The following is a 17,803-nucleotide window of genomic DNA, read 5'->3' as shown; positions in this document are numbered from 1 at the left end:
TGGGGGGGACAGAGACACAGAGAAAAATGATCAGAGAGAAAGAAGTGGAGACAGAGTCAGGTGATCCGACATGCACAGAGAGGCTGGGGAGGCAGAAGGAATGCAGGACCCAGTGGAAGGAGAAGCCCCTCCATATCTTACCCCAGACCCAGCAGGGGCCGGAGGCTCCCCCGCCCTCCCCAACCTCAGTCCCTCCTGTGTCTCACCTGCCGTCTGTCCTGCCGCCACCCCGCCAGGTGAGGGCAAGGAGCAGCCATGTTCCTGAGCCCGGGCGAGGGGCCTGCTGAGGGTGGGCGGCCAGGGCCTGGTGAGGAGGCCCCCAAGAAGAAGCACCGGAGGAACCGCACGACCTTCACCACGTACCAGCTGCACCAGCTGGAGCGGGCGTTTGAGACCTCCCACTACCCGGACGTTTACAGCCGCGAGGAGCTGGCCGCCAAGGTGCACCTGCCCGAGGTGCGCGTGCAGGTGAGGGGACCCCCTAACAACCCTAGGAGGGAGCCGGTGCCAGGTATGAACCCTCCCAGTGCATGGGAAGGCTCCCCGGAGGAGGGGACGTGGGACTGGGGCCTTGATGTTTGAATAGGAATTTGCCATCTAGAAAGGAGAAAGGGCATTTTTCTAGCCCTCCAGAGCAACGTGTGCGAAGGTGTGGAGGGGTGAAATAGGAGGCATTTCCACAGAGCTGAGTGTTGAGGCAGGCAGAAGCAGAGGCAGAGAAGGAGCTTGGGAAGGGCCTCAAATGCCGAGCTCAGTGGCTGGAACTTCATGCCAAGGGCCAAGAGAGACCAGGGGGAAGGCCAGGGAGCCTGAGGGGCCCTGGGCAGAGGGAAAGGCAAGGAGAGCCTGGATTCAGAAGACTTTGGGGCTGATTTGATGGGGGCCAAGAGGCAGAGATCCTGCTCTCAAAACAGCCATCTCCTTGGGGTAGGTAACACCATATGTTGGCACTGCAACAGGTGGGGGTCAGGTTAGACAGCAGGCAGAACCCCGAGAAGCTGGGAGGCCCAGAGCAGAAAAGAGTGGCCTCACCTCACCCCACCAGCCCTGACCCAGGAGCACCTCTCTTGCTGCTTCCAGGTGTGGTTCCAGAACCGCCGGGCTAAGTGGCGCCGCCAGGAGCGTCTGGAGTCAGGCTCCGGGGCCGTGGCAGCCCCGAGGCTCCCCGAGGCCCCAGCACTACCCTTTGCCCGCCCTCCCACCATGCCACTGCCCCTGGAGCCCTGGCTGGGCCCTGGGCCCCCAGCCGTGCCGGGACTCCCACGCCTCCTGGGCCCGGGTCCGGGGCTGCAAGGGTCCTTCGGGCCCCACACCTTTGGTCCAGGCTTCATGGACAGTTTCACCCTGGAGGAGGCGTCCTTGCGGCTGCTGGCCAAGGAGCACGTGCAGGCTCTGGACAGGGCCTGGCCATCGGCCTGAACCTGGTGCCTGCCCAGCCCTCTCTCCTCAGCCTGTCTGTGGCCACCCACGCCGAGTCCCCCACCCCACCACCACCTCCTTACCCTGCCTTGCAGGGTAACTGGCACCCGGTTTCAAGAAGGAGGTGGCCAGAGGATCCCCGGCCAGGGGGATGGGTCCCTGGCCTGGTCTCAAAGGAGTCTGTGCCCTCGTGGGGCCTCAGTCTCCCCATCTGTCAAGTGGGCGTGGGTGGGCTGGATTCTGAGGTTCTTAGACTGCAATCGGGAGCCACTGGGATGTGAATACTGAGTTGATGAGTCTAAATCCCTCCACCTGCAGCCCTCTCTCTAAGAAATAACAAGTAACAGCAGTAGCAGCTCATGTTCAACCCACCCCCTTTCACTGTGTGCTCCCCGTGTGCCCATTGCTTTACCCCACGAGGTGGGCACGACCACCAGCCTCATTTTTCAGGGGAGGAAACTGAGGCCCAGAAAGGGGAAGCCAGTTTCTTGAGGCCACACAGCCAGTAGGGGGCGGAGCTCTTTTTAAACTCATTGCCTGACTGCATCACCCCAGGCCCCATGCCGGACCCCGGCTGGGCACTAACAGGGGACTCTCTGCTGAGGCAGAGAGGGTGGGTACTGTCTGTCCCTGCTCCTCCCAGTTGCCACGGTGTGGCTTATGTCCCCACTGGCCACAGCCCCCATCGTGTCTCCCAGCCCACTGTGTGTAGGGGGGTCGGGGCCCTGGTGACAAGGCCAGCATTTGTTCTGTCCAACCCATGTCTCCCACGTGGCGGTCCTCACCTCCCTTCAGCCAGGGGATACAGGGCAGGACCCGCCCAAGACTGTCCGGGTCTGGACTGGGCTGAGAACTGGGCTCCTGACCCTCACCCAGGCCTCTGTTGAAGAGTCTCAGAACAAACACCACGTCTGGAAGGGGTTCCGTGTGTGTGTATATATAGTGACAGCTTTACTGAGGTAAGATTTCCATAAAGTTAATTACACGTGCTTAAAGCATACCACTTGGTAAGCCTTGACGTCTGTGTACACTCCTGGAAGCCTCGCCACGGTCACGTGACGTGCACACCCCTTCAGCTGCTGCGTGCCTCCCCAGTCCTCTCCCACCCCGCCCGCCCCTCCCCACATGACCATTCATCTGCTTCTGTCACTGGACATTCACTTGAGTTTCCTAAGGTGTTATAGAAAGGAAACCACACAGGATGTCTTCTTTACTAGGTTTTGTCTGGTTTCTTATGCCGAGGACAATTATTTTGAGAGGTGTCCAGGCGGACCCCCTTTTCTTGGTGAGCCCTATTCCGTAGTAGGGGATACACGTCTGTCTATTCACTCCTCTGGTTTGCTCTGGGGTGGGTTCCAGCTTGGGACGATTATGAATTAAACTGCCGTGGACATTTGTGTACATGACCTACACCTTCATTTTTCTTTGGTAAATCCCTGTGTATGGATTTTAGCCGTTCTCAGGTATGACACAGCATCTCGCTGTGGGTTTACTTTGCTTTTCCCTCTTGACACGTGGTGCTGAGCATCTTTCCATGTGCTCATTTGCCATCGGTGCATCTTTGGTGAAATTTCCGAATCTCTTATCCATCTCTATATACGAAGAGTAAGCACTTGGAAAAGGAAATATTTACATGTTTAAGATACCATTTAAAATAGTATCAAAACCATCAAACACCTCGGAATAAGTTGGACAAAAGACGTACAGCTGCTTGACACTGAAACTCAAAATATTGTTGAGGGAAACAAAAGAAAACATGAGTGAATGAAGGGATATAATATACCCATGGAGTTGGAAGGTTCACAAGATGTCAGATCTTCCCCAGATGGATCTACAGAGTCAACGCAATCCCAATTAAAATCCCAACAGACCTTTTTTTTTTTTTTTTTGGTAGAAACTGACTAAATGATTCTAAATTTTATATTAAAATACAAAGAACCTAGAATAGCCAAGGCAATCTAGAAGAAGAACGATACATTTGGAGGACTTACACTATTAGATATCGAGACTTTGAGAAAGACGCAGTAATTAAGGGAGTGTGGTTTTGGCCCAAGGATGGACAGGCAAGTTGACTGATGGAACCAAAGAAACAGACCCACATGTGAACGGTTGCTTGATTCACACCAAAGGCATCCCTGCACATTGAAGAAGGTTTACCTCTCCAGCAAAGGGACATGTATATGGAAAATACTGAACCTTGACCCCTGCCCCACACCATACACAAACGTTAAATGGATCATCAATCTAAGTGTGAAAGGCAGAACACTAAAGTTTTTAGAAAAAAACTGTAGGGGAATGTCTTCGAGACCTTGGCACTTAGCAAAGATATTATAAATGGGAAGTAAGGAACATTAAACATCAGCAGAAAGACTGGACTTTGTAAAAGTTAAGAACTTATGTACATCAAAATATACCATTAAGAGAGAGCATAGGCAAACCACAGAGGGGGAGAAGATATTTGAAACATTGACCAGCAAAGGACCCATAGCCTTGACAATTAGAAAAAGGACAGACACACCAATAAGAAAAAGACAACCATTGTTTGGTTTAATGGGCAAAAGACACTTCGGTAAAGAGTCAATCCAAATAGTCACAACCTTATGAAATGGTATGCAATGTCAATTGTCATGAGAGAAATGCAAATTAAAACCACAACAGAATATGCCCTATATGCCCATCAGAAGGTCTAAAATTAGACAGTATTTTGTGCTAATGGAACAATTTACACTTCACAAAACTTCGGCCGCATCCACCCAAGATGTTGTTCTGTTTGTACAACAGAAGACTACGCGACAAGGACAGACGAGGACCATATACAGAGCTGGGCTGCCAGCAGGGAGGAATCTCACCAACGTTGCTAAGCGAATGAAACCAGAACAAAAAGAGGACGTACCGTAAGCTTAGACGTCTGTGAAATTCAAGAACAGGCAAAGACCTCACCTATAGGTTCTTCACAAAGCTAAACATAGAATTCCCATACGAACTAGCAACTCCACACCAAATATACACTCCAAAGAACTGAAAGCATTTTCCCCCTCAAACAACAAGAAATCTCGAGATGGGCACTTCAGGGCTGTGGGTGCCGGTGCCCCTGTTCTTGGTGGCATTTGTCCTCACGGTTGCAATGTGGCTTCTGCTCACTCAGATATAGCAGCTGTATTGCAGAGAGGGGGAAGACAGAAAGACAGAGGCAAAATGAATGTGCCAGCTTTGTCTTTTTTTTTTCTTTTAATGTGGAAAACAACTGCTTTCCCAGAAGCACCACCCATGGGGCATCTGCTAACTCAGCGTTGGCCCCTCAGCTGTGGGGTGTGTCCATGAGGGTGATGCAGTGACAGTGTTGTCCCCAGTATCCACAAGACATAGGGAAGCCTGTTTGCAGTGGGAAGCAGGGTTAGCTCAAGACGAGGAAGGGGAGGGCATGAGGGATGAGTAACCTCGGCTGTCACCTTCCTGGGCTTCAGTTTCCTCAACTGTCAAATGCGGCTGCAGAAGCTGTCTGGCCCCAGCAGGAAAGTGAAGAGGAAAGCGTTTGGAAATACCCCAGGGAACATTTGCACCTGCTTTCCTTTGCACATGCGTGTTCACGGCCCCCTCCCTCCCTTTCTTCATACCCCTGCTCAGATGTCAAATCCTCAGATAGATCTTCCCAGACATCCCTGGCTACAGGTGCAGCTCTTCTCTCTGTAGGCCCCGTATTCTCCTTTCTATCCCTCCAAACACGTATGACCCCTGAACCTATGACATATTCACTCATGCATTTACCTGTATCCTGTGAACCTCCAGCCTCACCTCATATGTGGTCTTAGTGGGTTCAGTGCTGCATCCCCCCTGGCACTGAGCCTGTTGTCAATGCATAGGGGTTACTCAATGAATATTTGCAAAATCAGTGAACTGAGGAGGCAGGCTGCAGTACCGGATGTGTCCAGCAGGTGGCAAGGCCTCACCACAGGTCGCCCTTCTAGGCTCATCCAGAAGGTACCTGGATGAAAGTCATCCTATGATGTAGGACAGGTGTCTTGATCTCCTGGACCAGTGCCAGAGAAATACAACATGGACTATGTGTCAGACTAAATCTAGTAGCCAAGTGGATGGAAACAGGTGACATCAACGTTGACAATGTATTTTATTGAGCCCAGCTTATCCCAAACATCATTTCAATGTGTCATCACTATAAAAAGCTATTGGGGGCTTCCCTGGTGGTGCAGTAGTTAAGAACCCGCCTGCCAATGCAGGGGACGTGGGTTCAAGCCCTGGTCCAGGAAGATCCCACATGCCGTGGAGCAACTAAGCCCGTGCACCACAACTACTGAGCCTGCACTCTAGAGCCCATGAGCCACAACTGCTGAGCCCGCGTGCCACAACTACTGAAGCCTGCGCGCCTAGAGCCCGTGCTCCACAACAAGAGAAGCCACTGCAATGAGAAGCCCATGCTCCGCAACAAAGAGTAGCCCCCGCTCACAACTAGAGAAAGCCCGTGCGCAGCAACGAAGACCCAACGCAGCCAAAAATAAATAAATTAAATAAATAAATTTTAAAAAGAGAGTAGCCCCTGCTCGCCGCAAGTGGAGAAAGCCCGTGTACCAGCAACAAAGACCCAATGCCACCAAAAATAAATAATAAATAAATTAAAATCATATTAAAAAGCTACTAATGAGATTTTTTTTAAAATAGTTAGTTAGTTGTGCTAGGTCTTAGTTGCAGCAGGTGGGCTCTTTACTTGTGGTAATGAGATATTTTGTATTCTTTTTTGTTCCTGAACAAAGGCCTCAGAATCTGGTATCTATTTTATAACCCTCCCAGCATAGCTCAGCACGGAATAGCCACATTTTTTTTTTTTTTTGGCTGCACTGTGTGTCATGCGGGGATCTTAGTTCCCTGATCAGGGATCAAACCCACACCTCCTGCATTGGGAGTGCAGAGTCTTAACCACCAGACTGCCAAGGAAGTCCCTGGAATAGCCACATTTCAAGACTCAACAGGGCCGGCTGTAGTGGACAGCGCATTACTGGAAAAAAAGAAGGCAGATGAAACCTCAGGCTTGAAGGCTGTCTCTGCAGATACTGGGCAGAGCCACGGCTCAGAGGGAATGCTGCTTTGTCTCTCCCTGTGCCCTGCTTCCCCTGTGTTGTAACGTGGATCTGCCTGTAATGCCTGTGTCTCAAACCCAGTGTGTTGAAGAGGTCCCTGATGATATGACCCACTTTGGTGGGTGGTGGGTCCCCCATGGGTAACCTCACCAAGTCACTGAAATGGATGATAGAGTGAACTTGTCTCATGGATGATGTTGATGAGCACTTAATTTTTTTTTTTTTTTGGCCGCGCTGCTTGTCTTATGGGATCTTAGTTTCCTGACCAGGGATCAAACCCTTGCCTCCTGAAATGGAAGGGAGGAGTCCTAACCACTGGACAGCAGGGAAGTCCCGATGAGCACTTGAAATAATTAACCCCAGGACCATGGCTCTCTCCATGTCTTGTTAAGGGATATAATGAACTTCCTCCTTTAAAGGGTAGTTTGAGTTGGGCATTGTGTTTCTCATAGCTGCAAACTACAACCCAACACTACTGGATATTTTATTGGGCACCGAAAGGAATTGACCCAGAATGACGCGTCCAGAGAGGGTTAGAAGAAATCACGTTTGCCAAAAGCTGCTTGGAACCCTATTTATCTGCTGAATGAAAGGATGAAAAGACAATTGATATGGTCATTACCGAAACAATACGTTTCTTAGGCAGAGGGCATTGGATTCCTTCAGTGAATCTCTGCACATCAACTTTGATTTAAAAATTCAACATATTCAATTAACTTTGAATCACTGCATAATTTTACATTTGCCCAAATTTGGAATCACAAGTTTGTTCTTTAAGTATGATGAAATAAAATTTATATTTAAAGGCAGGATGAGAAAACTTATAAAATTCTCTCTGTGTCCATTTGGGCCTCCTCCCTCCCTTCCATCTGCATTACACATGAACCAGACCTCCTCAAAGATGGAAACACCTGCTCAGCCTTAAAGATCAATTTTTTTCTTGCTTCTGACACTCTCAATGTAACTTCTTAAAAGAATAGTGTTCTTTCCCAACTTTGTAGAAGGTCATGATGACTTACTACTCGCTTTGTATGTGCTTACCTAGACTATGTGTCTTTGGTGAACTTTGTATAAAATGTCATTATGTCATTTTGATGTACGATCTTTTGTCTTGAAAACGTTATGTGACAGTGCCTTCAACTTTAACAGGTGGAACAATCCTCAGAGCTTCTGAGAGTCTGTCTCCTGGGTTATAATCCTTAGTTTGGCTCGAATTAAATTCTTTTTCTTCTTAACTTGATTGTTAATTGAATTTTCATTGCCAACTACATAAAAATTCAAAACTTTAATTTGGCAAATGTCACCATACACAGGTAAAAGAATAAAATGAAACAATATTTTCAGCTTATATAGTAGGGAGGATGATATTTATAAAGAGTTGTTAAAATCAACAAGAAGATGACAATACTCTGATAAAATATGAAGCATCGGTTGGGGAATTTAGCTAATACATATAGGAAAAGATATTCAGCCTCACTAATAATCCAGGAATGTGCAATAAAATGACGGCATACCATTTTATTAGCAAAAGCTGTTTACAATTGCAAACCCTAGTGGTAAAGGGATAAGGTTTTTGGTAAATAGGTACAAGCATTTGAGAAAGCAATTTGGTAAAATGTGTCATAGGGCCTTAAAATGATGAGTATGTACATATGCAAATGACTCAGCAAGTGCATTTCTAGGCATTTATCCTACAGAAAATCAAAATGTGTTTTTTTTAAAACTTTTTATTGGTGTATAGTTGATTTACAATATTGTGTTAGTTTCAGGTGTACAGCAAAGTGAATCAGTTATACATATATCCACTCTTCTTAAGATTCTTTTCCATTATAGGTTATTACAAGATACTGAGCAGATTTCCCTGTGCTATACAGTAGGTCCTTATTAGTTATCTATTTCATACATAGTAGTGTGTATATGTCAATCCCAATCTCTCAATTTATCCCTCCCCCCTTACCCCCTGGTAGCCATAAGTTTGTTTTCTACATCTGTGACTCTATTTCTGTTTTGTAGATAAGTTCATTTGTACCCTTTTTTTAAGATTCCACATATAAGTGATGTCATATATTTGTCTTTCCAAAACGTGGCTTATACACTATTGGCCCAAGTGTGCAAAAATGCGTATACAGGGGTAGTCACTGTATCCCTCCCCTTCACTTGCAATGAATTTCTTTTTTTTTTTGCGGTACGCAGGCCTCTCACTGTTGTGGCCTCTCCCGTCGCGGAGCAAGGCTCCGGACGCGCAGGCTCAGCGGCCATGGCTCACGGGTCCAGCTGCTCCGCGGCATGTGGGATCTTCCCGGACCGGGGCGCGAACCCGTGTCCCCTGCATCGGCAGGCGGACTCTCAACCCCTGCCTCACCAGGGAAGCCCACTTGCAATGAATTTCCAGTCTTCAGTTCTAATTCCCTCCTACGAGTGCACCGCTCATGAAGTGACTGCTTAAGCATGCAAATCTGATGATGCAATTGTTTAAAATTGATCCTATGTGCTTCTGGGTAGAGTTCACACTCTTTAGCCTAGCAGGAAATGCATTTTATCTACTTGAAATCCTCCAAGCTTGAAATGCTCCCGGCTCATTCCCTCCCCTGTGCCCTGGCACATGTTTTTCTCTGACTCGAGTCTCCCTCTCTGTTCATAAGGGTGTCACTAGAAAACAGATGGCACCCTGCAAGAGAGTGATGGAAGAACGTTCCCTGAGAACACTATGTGCAAATACGTGGATACATTTAAAGAAAGCCAACAAAGGATTCTGTGGCATTCTGCAGTGGGCAAGAGTGGGAGCGGTTACTACCTTTGACCTGAAGGGGGAAAAGGGACTAAATCATGGAACCCAGCAAGAGCTCAACATGACAGCAGCTGAAGCTTTCACTAGACCAAGAGCCATGGCCAAACCATGACCCAGCATGGAGGGAGACAGGAAGACATATCTCTTAATTATTTCCCCTCCCTGCTGATCTTGTGCTGCCGTTCCCAGTTGGTCAAAGCCAAATGGAAGTCAGGAGGCAAATGACCTTGGTTGGTGTGATCCAGAGAAATCAGTTTCCCAGGGTAGAGGGTGGGGCAGAAACACGTGTACGGTGGGTCTGGCGGGACAAAAGTTTTCTACTTGGCTTCAAAAACTCAGCTCAAACTACATCTCCTTCGGGAATCATTCCCAGATCTTTCAAGACTGTCAAGTTCAAGTTTCTTGTTCAAGCTTCTTCTCATCCAGCCTTTTGCACGGTGGTGAAATGAATGCTTCATTCATTAAACTATAAAATTTCAAAGACCGTGTGATGTAGTTGAAAGAGGAGATTTTGAATTCTATAGACTCAGAATTAATTCTGCACTCTGCCGCTTACAAAGGCTTTGCTTTTAGACGTACTTCCAATACTTCAGGTAAAATGCTGGTCATGATAGGACTCACCCCATGGGGCTGTTGTGAGGACTAGACAGCAAAAGTTTCTTTAAAATAACTCACAAGACTGAGGAGATTCTCAGTGAGTGAAAGTGTATTGTATACGTTATACTGACGGCTGGGCATAAATTTGGGATTAACCTTCCTATGTTTGGAGAAAGTCAAATCTTACAAAGCCAGTCTGACTGGAAATCTCCCCATGTGGGTGAGTGGTGCAATCAAAACAGCAGACAGGCTTCCCCTCCTGAGGGGTTTTCATGAACCCAGGACCACAGCCCTAGCTGCACACAGAGTGGGGAATCAGAACAAGAGAAGTTCTGACAATAAAAATGTCTTATTAGTAGCAGGTGAAGTATTCATGGATCACAAGGATAATGATAGTGGCTCCTAATCTTTGCACCTAGAATGATATTTCATTGAGTTCAAAGTACTTTCTAATTTCCGTTTTTGTGTCTTCTTTGGCTTCTGGTTTATTTGGCTTCTGCTTTATTTGTGGGTTTTCCAGAGATCTTTTTGTTATCGATTTTAAATTTAATTCCTTTGTGATCAGAAAACATCTTGTATAACTTGGATCCTTCTGAAGGTATTGAGATTTGTTTCATGGTCCAAATAGTCTATCTCTGCTCTGTGCACAATCGGGAAGGATGTGTATCCCGCTGTTGTTGGGTCTAGTGTTCTATACACATCAGTCAGGCCAAAGTGGTTCGTAGTGTTTTCCAAGTCTATATCTTTGCTGATGTTCTGCCTACTTGTCCTATTAATTATTGAGAGAAGGGTATGCTGGTTACTTTTTTGTGTCTTCTTGGCTAGGTTATGGTACCCAGTTGCTAGGTCAAACATCAGTCTAGATGTTGCTGAGGTCATTTTTCGATGTGATTGACATTTAAGTAAGTTGACTTTGAGTGAAGCTGATTGCCCTCCATACCGTGGGCGGGCCTCATCCAATCAGCTAAAGGATTTGAGGAGAAAACAGGCTGATGTCCTCGAAGGAAGAAGGAACGCTGCCTCCAGACTGCCTTTGCGTCTTCATCTGCAACATCAACTCTCCCCTGGGTCTCCAGGCTGCCTGCCTGCCCTGAAGACTTGCCAGCTCCCACAATCACGTGAGCCAATTCCTTAAAATCAATCCCTCTCTATATGTCTGGAAACCTTGGCTGATGCAAGGAGTACTGAAATATTCTCCAACTATAATTGTGGATTTATCAGTTTCTCCATGAAGTTCTATCCATTTTTGCTTCATGTATTTTGAAGCTCTGTTATTAGGTGCATAAATGTTTTGGATTGTTATGTCTTCTTGATTAATTCGAACCTTTTATCATTATGAAGTGACATTTATCCCTCGTAACATTCCTTGCTCTTAAATTGACTTTGATAATAATATAGCCAATTCTACGTTCTTTTTGTTCTTTTGCAATTTTTGGGGGGCCACACCCCTTGGCTTGTGGGAATCTTAGTTCCCCGACAAGGAATTGAACCCGGACCCTCAGCAGTGAGAGAGTGGAATCCTAACCACTGAATCACCAGGGAAGTCCCCAAATCTACCTTCTTTTGACTGGTACTGACATGCTATATCTTTCCATTTCCTGTATTTGGTCTTCATACTTAAAGCACATTTCTTGAAGCCAGCATATTCTTGGGTCAACTTTTTTCTCTGACAATCTGTGACTTTTTTTTTTTTTTTTTTTGGATGTGCCACCACACAGTAAGTGAGATCTTAGTTTCCCACCAACCAGTTATCAAACCCAGGCCCTTGGCAGTGAGAGCACAGAGTTGTAACCACTGGACCACCAGGGAATCCCAACAATCTCTTTTAATTGAGGTATTTATACCATTAACGTTTAATGTGATTTTTACTTCCTTTCTAAATTTTTATTTTATTTATTTTTAATTTAATGTTATTTTTAATATGGTTATATTTGAGTCTATCATCTTGCTATTTATATGCTACTCACAGCATCTTACCCTTTTCTCTCTTTTCCTGCCTTCTTTTGGAGTAATTGAGTATTTTATTTATTTATTTATTTATTTATTTATTTATTTATTTATTTTGCTGTGCCTGGTCTTAGTTGTGGCTTGCTGTCTCCTTAGTTGTGGCATGCGAACTCTTAGTTGTAGCATGCATGTGGGTCAGTTCCCTGACCAGGGATTGAACCCATGTCCCCTGCATTGGCAGGCAGATTCTTTTTTTTTTTTGTGGCAGGTGGATTCTTAACCACTGCAACACCAGGGAAGTCCCTGTAACTGTGTTTTGACATTTTGTTTGTTAGCTACTTTAGGACTTAGAGTATATGTCTAACTTGTTACAGTCTATCTTCACTTGATGTTATAGGACTTTATGTGTAGTATAAGAACCTCACAATAGTGTTATACATTTCCATTTCTCCCCTTCCCTTCCTTTAGGCTATTTTTATCATGATTTTACTTTTCCATTTGTTATAACCCCCTCAATACACTGCTATGATTTTTGATTAAGCAAGGCTGAGAGCTGAGGACCATTGGTCAGCAGCATTCCCAGTTGCAGGAGGAATAGGTCCTTCAGTCCTCAAGGAGGAGTCTGAGCAGCATATCTTCCGTGTCATGGAATAAGACTAAGACTTTTTTTATTTTTTTATTATTATTATTATTATTATTATTATTATTTTGCGGTGCGCGGGCCTCTCATTGTTGTGGCCCCTCCCGTTGCAGAGCACAGGCTCCGGACACGCAGGCCCAGCGGCCATGGCTCACGGGCCCAGCCGCTCCGCAGCACGTGGGATCCTCCCGGACTGCGGCACGAACCCGCGTCCCCTGTATCGGCCGGCGGACCCTCAACCACTGTGCCACCAGGGAAGCCCAAGACTAAGACTTTTAATTGAGGTATTTATACCAGTAAAGTCAGTCTGAAAAAGCTGGGTTGGAAAATTGTTCAACACATCGTCTTAGACCATTGGGAATGCTCTAACAATTACCATGGACTGGGTGGCTTAACCACCAATTTGCTTTTCACAGTTCTGGAGGCTGGAAGTCTGAGGTCAGGGTGCCACCATGGTCAAGTTCTGATGAGGAACCTCCTCCAGGTTTCAAACAGCTGACTTCTCCTGTGTCCTCATGTGGTAGAAGGGAAGAGGGAGCTTTCTGGGGTCCCTTTATAAAGATGTTAATCTCACTAGTGAGGGCTCTACCCTCATGACCTAATCACCTCCCAAAGGCCCTGCCTCCTAACCTATCACATTGTGGATTTGATTTCAACTTACAAATGTTGTGGGGTCACAAACATCCAGTCTATCACACACATCATGTTTATTATTGAGTTGGCTTGGCCCATATGTCACACAAATTCATACAAACATCAGAGTCTTCTAACCTGATGTTTATTCTATCTAAATCAAAGCTTGAAACAAGTAAAATGTAACTTTAGAGAAAGGATCCTAATCCATTTTGCCCAAGAACCTGTTGATCATATGGCAAAGTCACAGTCAGAACGTTTATAATTATATAGCACATAAACACCATCAAGTGCCAGTGGTCATCAGTTGTAACGGAGGAAGCATTGTCAACTTCTCTGCATTTTCCGGGGACTTCATTTCTTCTCTAACATAAAACATGCTGTAGGGACTTCCCTGGTGGCGCAGTGGTTAAGAATCCGCCTGCCAAAGCAGGGGACATGAGTTCAAGCCCTGGTCTGGGAAGATCCCACATGCTGCAGAGCAACTAAGCCCGTGTGCCACAACTATGGAGCCTGCACTCTAGAGCCGGCGAGCCACAACTACTGAAGCCTGCACGCTCTAGGGCTCGTACTCTGCAACAAGAGAAGTCACCGCAACGAAGAGTAGCCCCTGCTCACCGCAACTAGAGAAAGCCCGCGCGCAGCAACGAAGAACCAATGCAGCCAAAAAAAACGACAAAAACATGCTGTAGAGGAGAGGACTTGGGATATTGCAGAGACAGCATCATATATAGAGAAAAAGAGTGACAGAAGTAGTATCAGGGAAGAGAGATAACACATTATGGCTTGGCCCAATAGTAACAATAATAATAATTTAAATACATAAAAATATTTATATAATTTATTAATAAATAGCTATTTTATCAGTGGATGATAACATTTACTATATTATATAATATATAATTTAATTATATATTATATTGTTTTAAGAATATATTACCAACCTATACTATATTAATTATGGTAATTTTATTATTTAACAGAATATTATTAACATAAATCAATATATTAATATTACTAATAAATACACATTATCATTAAAATTATCATTATCATTTACTAGGTATATAATGGATTATACACTTATTAATGTGTTAATAAATAATACTGGTTATTATTATTGTTTTATTGGCAAAGCTATGTTTTGGGCGTGGCGCTGAATATACCGTATTTCCTCCCTTATTTAAGAAAAGGCCGCTCTTGCGCCTGAGCTTCTCAGGGAGCGCGCATGTGCGCCTGGGGCCGGAGGAAGTGCTCAGCTGCAGGAGGCATCTCAGTCCTGCGGAGACACCGCCCACCCTCAGAGAGCGCTGTGACTCAAGTCGCTGCCCCCGGAGGGACGGGGACCCTGGGTCGCGCCCGGAGCCTTCTGGGACTTGTAGTTCACGGCCTCGTGGCGCGCAGGCGCATTGCCGGGTCCGTCCTGGGCGCGCGTCCCGGGGCGGCGGCAGTGGCGTGAGTTAACTGGGGCGCCAACGGGGGGCGCGGGCGGATGGGGTGCTGACGGATCCCCGGGACGCGCTGCACCGAGGGCCTCCGCCGCGGCGGGACCCGGGCAGGACCTGGCGGCGCCGGAGCGCTCCCCCACACCTGGGGCCGCAGCACCCAGGCAGCGGTTGTCCGGGCCGCGCAGCCGCGCTGGGATGCAGACCCCGAGCCTGGCCCCCGCTCCTGTGCGGGTAGTTAGGCGGGCGGGAGTTTGGACGGGGTCTGGGGCGGGGTCCCGGGTGGGAGGGGTGGCCTGGGGTGTTCCCAGGGTTTGCTCCACGCGTCACTCTGCAGGCGGCAAAAGAGAGGCAGAGAGGTCGAGCAGCTTGCCCGAGGCCGCCCAGCACCCAGAATGGCAAAGTCCGAGCCCTGCCCTGTGGAAGTGCCCCTGGATGACAGGTCCGTGGGGCAAACTCTGTCGTGAAGTAAATGGAGTTTCCAGAGACCGGACGTTACATGGAAACGAGGTAAACCGAACGCCCGGAATCCAGGGTGTAGACTCATTGGGCACTTGGGCTAACCCAGGGGTTCTCACCTGGGGTGGTTCTGCCCCGCGGCGGACACGGGGCGGTGTCTGGGAACATCTGTGGTTATCATGACGGGGGGGGTCTCCTGACATTGAGTGGATGGGGGCCAGAGATGCTGCTCAACACCCTACAGCGCCCAGGATGGACCCTCAGAGAACGATCCAGACCCAGGTCGCCCGTGCCAAGGGGCCTTACACCTTAGCATTGTGATTCTAGTGATAAGGTATCAAGAGTCCACTCCATTGATTCCTGACACACCTGCTCAGGAATGAGCTGACCATTCTGCCAATGTCCCAGCAACAAGCTCACCGACTTCTTCCCTTCCCTGGGGTTGATTGCACTTTTCCCTGCCAGGAAGTCCTTATCAGCCCTTTCTTGTGGAGAAAGGATGAGTTTCAGTGGTTTGAAAAGGGAAGGACCCTGAACCAGGTGCCACAGGCCTGGGTGAATGAGGGTCCAACGGGATCACTGACATCAACCACGAGGGAGGGAGGGTCCTGCGAACCACCCAAGGGTGGGAGAGGATTGGTCTGGAAGACCTAGGAAAGGACGGGGGTCCTGGACCCATTGCCATCAGCTGCAATTTAAAGTCCCAAGAGCAGAGAGATCAGGGTGTCACAGGGCTCTGCTCCCTCTGAAGGCTCCAGGGGAGGGTCCTTCCTGCCTCTTCCAGCCTCTGGTGGTGGCCGTCATGCATCACTCCAATCTCTGCCTCTGTAGTCACATGGCCTTCTCCCTGTGTGTCTGTCTCTCTTTTAAGGACACCAGTCATATCGCATTAGGACACTCTCTGCCCCAGTATGACCTCATCTTAACTAATTACATCTGCAAAGAGCCTGTTTGCAAATAAGTTCCCATTCACAGCTACTGGGGGTCAGGACTGGAGCGTATCTTTTAGGGGGACGTGATTCAGCGCATGACAGTCTTAGCAGCAGATGTTCCCCCTGGGTAAACTATTCTGTGTCCTCGAGGTGCATCTGGTGCAGTTTGGGGGGCATGGCTCGGCACAGCATTGTGCGCCCACAGTTCCCACCACCCACGTGGAATGAGTCAGAGCCAGCTCTCGGGAAGAGAATTTACATCAAATCCCCTCTGGTCCCTCGGAAGCTGAGCGAAAGCTGCCGTCATTTTTAGATTTTTTAACTTTTCTATTTTATCTCGATTTTATTTCGAGAAGCTGACTGCACATCACGTTTTCCTTGATACTTTTCATAATTCCAGGTCCTTGCTGGAGGTAACCGTGATATCGTTTGGTGTCTATCCTTGCTGGCTTTTTGCTGTATATTTACACGTGTGTGTGTGTGTGTGTGTGTGTGTGTGTGTGTGTGTAGTTAGATTATGTCTAACTCTGGAGCATTCCATCACCCCCAAAAGAAACCCTGTCCCCATCAACAGTCATTCCCCTCCCCCTCCCCAGGCCCTGACAACCAGGAACCCACTCTCTGTGTCTGTGGACTGGCCTGTTCTGGACGTTTCCCATCAATGGAATCACACACTGTGTGTCCTTCTGTGTCTGGCTTCTCTCACAGAGCGGCGTGTTCTCAGGGTCCATCCACATTGTAGCGAGTGTCAGGGCTTCTCTCCTCCTTATGGCCGAATAATCTTGCATTGTGTGGATGTGCCTTATGGTGATTATCCATTCCTCACTTGATGGACATTTGGGTTGTTTCCACCTTTCACCTGTTGTGGGTTATGCTGCTGTGAACATGGGTGTACAGGTTTTTCTGTGGGTATGTTTTTTTTTTTTTTCTTTTCTTTTGAGTAGATACCTAGGAGTGGAACTGGGTCTTATGGCAACTCTAACCATTTGAGGAACTGCCAGACTGTTTTTCACAGTGGCTGCACCATTTTACATTCTCACTAGCAATGGGTGAGGGTGCACCATCCTTGGCAACACTCATTATTGTCTGTCTTTTGGGGCTTTTTGTTTTTGTTGTTTTAGACAAAGGGGTAATGTGCTATTAAAATTTTATTATAGTGCAGTTTTATTTCTTTGTGCATGAGCTCTTTACATTTTCTTATTACACCTCTCTTTTTATTTATTTATTTTTATTGGAGTCTAGCTGCTTTACTTGTCTGTCTTTTGCGGTACGCAGGCCTCTCACTGTTGTGGCCTCTTCCGTTGCGGAGCACAGGCTCCAGATGTGTAGGCTCAGCGGCCATGGCTCACGGGCCCAGCCGCTCCGCGGCATGTGGGATCTTCCCAGACCGGGGCACGAACCCGTGTCCCCTAGCATCGGCAGGCGGACTCTCAACCACTGCGCCACCAGGGAAGCCCTTGACTGTCTTTTTGATCCTAACCATCCTGGTGGGGAGATGAGATGCTATCTCAATGTGGGTTTGATTTGCATTTCCCTGATGACTGGTGACCATGAGCATCTTTTCATGTCCTTATTAGCCATTGTATGTTGTCTTTAGAGAAGTGTCAATTCTTTTTTTTTTTTTTTGGCCTCACCCTATGGCTTGTGGGATCCTAGTTCCCTGACCAGGGATCAAAGTCAGGCCCTCGCAGTGAGATCACGCACGGAGTCCTAACCACTGGACCACCAGGGAATTACCTTCTTTTTTTTTTTTTTGGAAGTGTCTGTTGCCAGGGTGGTATGGAGAGTTCCCATGTACCTTAACACAGCTTCCCCTGGGGCAGTGTTCTTAGCCTTTTTAAAAAATTATCACC

The 17,803-nt window shown here is 47.3% G+C and overlaps 1 protein-coding gene across 1 annotated transcript; it reads left to right on the top strand.

The window, feature by feature from the left end:
• Nucleotides 1-255: 255 nt before the first annotated feature.
• Nucleotides 256-1,419, top strand: RAX2 (retina and anterior neural fold homeobox 2). Its single transcript, XM_007460506.1, has 2 exons — nucleotides 256-468; nucleotides 1,081-1,419. The coding sequence occupies exons 1-2, from the start codon at nucleotides 256-258 to the stop codon at nucleotides 1,417-1,419; spliced, it is 552 nt and encodes a 183-aa protein (XP_007460568.1).
• Nucleotides 1,420-17,803: the final 16,384 nt, after the last annotated feature.

This window comes from Lipotes vexillifer, unplaced genomic scaffold (genome assembly GCF_000442215.2).
Source record: "Lipotes vexillifer unplaced genomic scaffold, Lipotes_vexillifer_v1.1 scaffold1011, whole genome shotgun sequence".
Taxonomy (NCBI): domain Eukaryota; kingdom Metazoa; phylum Chordata; class Mammalia; order Artiodactyla; family Lipotidae; genus Lipotes; species Lipotes vexillifer.
The sequence above is the reverse complement of the archived record's forward strand: the minus strand, read 5'-3'. Positions and strand labels throughout refer to the sequence as shown.

Excerpts from the sequence above, each read along its gene's own strand:
- RAX2 (XM_007460506.1), top strand. The coding sequence starts at position 256 with ATGTTCCTGAGCCCGGGCGAGGGGCCTGCTGAGGGTGGGCGGCCAGGG. Across the intron at positions 469-1,080 it reads TGCCCGAGGTGCGCGTGCAG|GTGTGGTTCCAGAACCGCCG; the intron begins GTGAGGGGACCC and ends TGCTGCTTCCAG.